The sequence below is a fragment of the Grammomys surdaster genome, unplaced genomic scaffold, assembly GCF_004785775.1.
Source record: "Grammomys surdaster isolate TR1022 unplaced genomic scaffold, NIH_TR_1.0 136, whole genome shotgun sequence".
Lineage (NCBI taxonomy): Eukaryota > Metazoa > Chordata > Mammalia > Rodentia > Muridae > Grammomys > Grammomys surdaster.
This window is the reverse complement of record NW_021604594.1, coordinates 13,372,828-13,376,713: the sequence shown is the minus strand read 5'-3', so window position 1 is coordinate 13,376,713 and position 3,886 is coordinate 13,372,828. Positions and strand designations below refer to the sequence as shown.

Below are 3,886 nucleotides of genomic sequence, written 5' to 3'. Positions count from 1 at the left end.
GAAGAATAAACGCAAAGGCTTGTTTCATGTATTTGACAAATGTCTGTTCACAAAGAAACACAAAGTAGAATGTGACACTTTGAATTTGCTCGTGTTGAAGGTCTGGTCCCCCGTTGGTTGATCTGATCAGCGAGAGGTGATTAGCTCATAAGGATTCTGACTCAGTGGTGTAATCTCTTAATGGATTTATAATATGACGGCATACTGGGAGGTGGCGAAAAGAAGTAGGTAGGAGTTATTTAAAAGTCAGTCACTTGCGGACATGCCCTAGAAAAATATCCTTATGCCTAACTCACTCTCTCTCTCTCTCTCTCTCTCTCTCTCTCTCTCTCTCTCTCTCTCTCTCTCTCCTCTCTGGCTACCCCAAGATGTGCAGCTTTGCTCCTGCATTTCACCACTCCTCTCCACCATAATGTTCCGTCTCACCATAGTGCCCCCTCCCCAAGTGGAGCCAGCCAATTGTGGAGAAACACTCTGAAACTGTGAACCAATGTAAATGCTTTCTCTTTTTAAATTGGTTCCCCACACACACATATTTGCCACAGTGTCAAAAAGCTAATTAACACATGAAATGAGATGCCATGTTATGTCCTACAGGGAAACATGAAGTTGGCCTGACCTAGCCGCATTGGGAGCCATATACCATAGGTTTTCTAGATTCGAATCTGTGGCTCCTGGAGCCACTGTATGTCTTTTAGTTCCTGAGAAATCGAGGCACTCACTCAGGCAGTGAGGGGTGCTTTGTATTTCTCCGTATGTTCTCTTGGAAATCCAGGAAGCATGTACAATTGGTCTTAGACATTAATCTTGCGTTCCCTATATAGCTTTCAAACATCATTTTATCCTACCAACTACAACTGTATTAATCCTGGCAGGTGCCACTGTATTCTGTTTCTGATAAAGGCATAACAAGTCTGATTGCTCTCAATAAACTTGTCACAGCCTCTGTCTTGGTGTGGCCCCTCCAACCCTCGCCTGGTTTAATTTCTCACTGGCCATAACAGGTAACCTTGGCCTAGTAAGCAGCATAGTGGTTTACAGTGTCCATCAACTTAGCAAACAGCTTTAAAACAGAGAACACACTGTAGTGGTCATAGTGTGACGGACCACCGTGATGTAGTTATGGCAAAACTGCAGCAATCTTTTGTGAGACAGCTCATCTATTTGGTTAAAGCATTTTAATCTAGCAATTTCAATTTAGAAATTTGCCTCAAGAGCATTCAGAAATGTATAAAGATATTTATGAAGGCAGTTTTAGAATAGTAAAAAGTCTACAAGTACAAATGTCGATGTCAACAACTAAGGAATGCAGTGAATAAATCATCAGGAGAGCAGCGTCTATAAATGAGGCCTCTGTCTAAATTGCTTGGGTTTGAATCACGAGCCCATCATTTCCTTGCTGTAAGAACTGCCTTATGGTCTGGTTTCTTCACCTATAAAATGGGATGGCTATAAGCACTAAACTGATGGAAACACGCATCTGATATATACTAAGTGGCGAATATGCATTCACAATTTTCTTAAGTTAACGATGATCACCGATGCTCCACATAAGAGCCATGCAAGGCTAGAGAGGGATGATTCCTCACTGGGGTTTTGGCAGAAGGTAAGTCTGGGTCTTGGGGCAAGGAAGTATTAAAAAAAAAAAAAAGGCCAAAAGAAGGAAAGCTGTAGCAACAAACAGCCCAGCTGAGGCGCTCTGGCCAGGCCCTGTAGGCAGACTGCATGCCAATCACTGTCCATAAACAAAACCCAAGCAATTGAGAAATCGACTTTTTCTTCCTTTGGGATTGTGCAACAGGGTAGCTCAGATTCTACAGCCTGGATTAGGAAGCGTTAGGAAGATACAACACTTTTCTAGGCTGGTTTTCTAAGATACCTATCAAGTCATTCAAGTGTTTGGTTTTGTGTTTATTTTTGCATTCCTACCATGTTAGGATGGTGACTGGACTTTGTAAGACGTGAATCTGGTTTAGGTGATTGCCTTCCCTTGACAGGTCCACTTTATAGGTTTAAAAGCAGAGATTAACCTTAGAACTTGTGTTGCCCAGGGGCTCTCAACCATTCGCGTGACAGGGACTCCTTCACAAGCTAATAAGGCCTTTTCCTCAGAATACTATGTTAAAGCGCATTCAGAGTCCCAAATTCAAAGCTATCGGGAACAAGTCACACTGAAGAGAAGTCACTAACATATTAAAGATAAAAACAAATTTGCGATGTAATAAAGTGTCTGTTGGCATTGTTTCAGGAGTAGGACCTAATTACTATTCTCAGTAGTAATGACTGTTGATTTGAAAAAAGGACTGAGCTCAGATGTTATCTGTGAAAATCCTATGACATCAAAGTATCAGTTGTAATTTATTAATAGTTGTAATAGTGTTATCTACTGCAAATATAACTGTCCCCAACCCTCGAAATTAAAGACCTTGCTCAATTTCATTTAGAAGTTAATACAAATAAAAATGTTTTCTCCTTCTCCGTTTTGTTCACATCTACCAGGCTAAGACATGAAATAATACTAAAATTATTCCACCTCTGGCCAACAAATTACAGCCCAGTTTTTGGTCCCTGTTCATGCCACAGTGGGCTAGCAGCGAGCTCAAGTGTCTTGTTCCAGACTCTTCCTAGTGTCTGCCTGGAACCTCATGGACCTAGGCTTGCATACACAGTACACTTAACTGATGGGAGCCTGCTCCTTGCCTGGGCAAAGTGGGAGAGAGCTAGTCTGGGAGTACAGGAAAGTCAGTGGGATAACCCAGGCCCAGATCCAGGGCTTTGAGTTATCCACCCTAACATCCACCCCATCTATGAAGTTTGTGAAGAGGTTAGTCCTGCATATCCAAAGCTGCAGGACCTCCATGATACTGGATGACGACAATAACAGGATTTCTGAGAGGAGTCTTGGTGAGGAGTCTTGGTGTAGTAGACCAATGGCTCACTGCAATTAACATTTGTAGGTAAAGAAGTGTGGACTGAGGGGTACACTGTGTGACACACCATAGCTTCCACGGTGACTTTTTAATTTTAATCTTTTTTTTTCTTTTGTGGGGGAGGTTGCCAAGGTGAAGGACAGATACAGAGGGACAAAGCACAAGCAGAATTGGGGTGCACGATGTGAAAGTCACAAAGAAGCAATAAGCAGTTTTCTAAAAACTGATGGGAGCCAAGTTATTTTGGAACAAAAGTCAAGTTTCGAGGAACAGTGTCAGCAAAACACTTGTCACGCAAACATGGAGACCTGAGTTCAGTACCTAGTGCCCACAGGAAAAAAAAGGCTAAAAGCAAACAGACTATTGGGTGGTACACAGATTTAATGCACCTGGGGGACAGATTCAAGCAGATCTCTTTGAGTTTGAGGCCAGTCTGATCTACATATCTAGTTCCAGAACAGTCATAGTTACATAATGAGACCCTGTCTCAAAAACTAAAAATCAAATATGCAGGCATGTGCTTGTAATTCCAGTACTGGAGAGACAGAAACACGCAGATCCCTGGCCTCACAGGGAAGCCTAATCTATGAGCCCTGGGTTCCAGTGAGAGATTGTCTTTGCAAAACATCAGGAACTGTCCTGAGGAACAACTGAAAGTTGGATTTAGACCACTTGGTTTTTTCTTTAAAAAGAGGTTCTCCTATTAACAGAGATACAGTTTAGCCTTCCTATGATCCAGTAAGGCATGTTAAAACTGCCTGTAAATTTTATTTAGTAAAATATCTAAAAACATCTCTCTGGAGCCAGCAAGATGGCTCAGTAGGTAAAGGAACCAAGATTGATGACCTGAGTTCAATTCCAGGAAGGAGGGAAGAACCGATTCCTTCAAGCTGTTCTCTGGTATTTCTGTTCCCATTTCTTTCTCTCTCTCTCTCTCCCTCCCTCCCCCACTCTCT

At 42.2% G+C, this 3,886-nt stretch overlaps 1 protein-coding gene across 1 annotated transcript in view; it reads left to right on the top strand.

Moving 5' to 3' along the window:
• Positions 1-1,531: 1,531 nt before the first annotated feature.
• The window catches only part of LOC114617433 (cytochrome b reductase 1), a 40,546-nt gene continuing 38,191 nt past the window's right edge, over positions 1,532-3,886 (top strand). The window contains exon 1 of the mRNA XM_028763037.1: positions 1,532-1,606. Within this exon, the coding sequence (XP_028618870.1) occupies positions 1,532-1,606 (75 nt within the window). The remainder of the gene's footprint in view (positions 1,607-3,886) is intronic.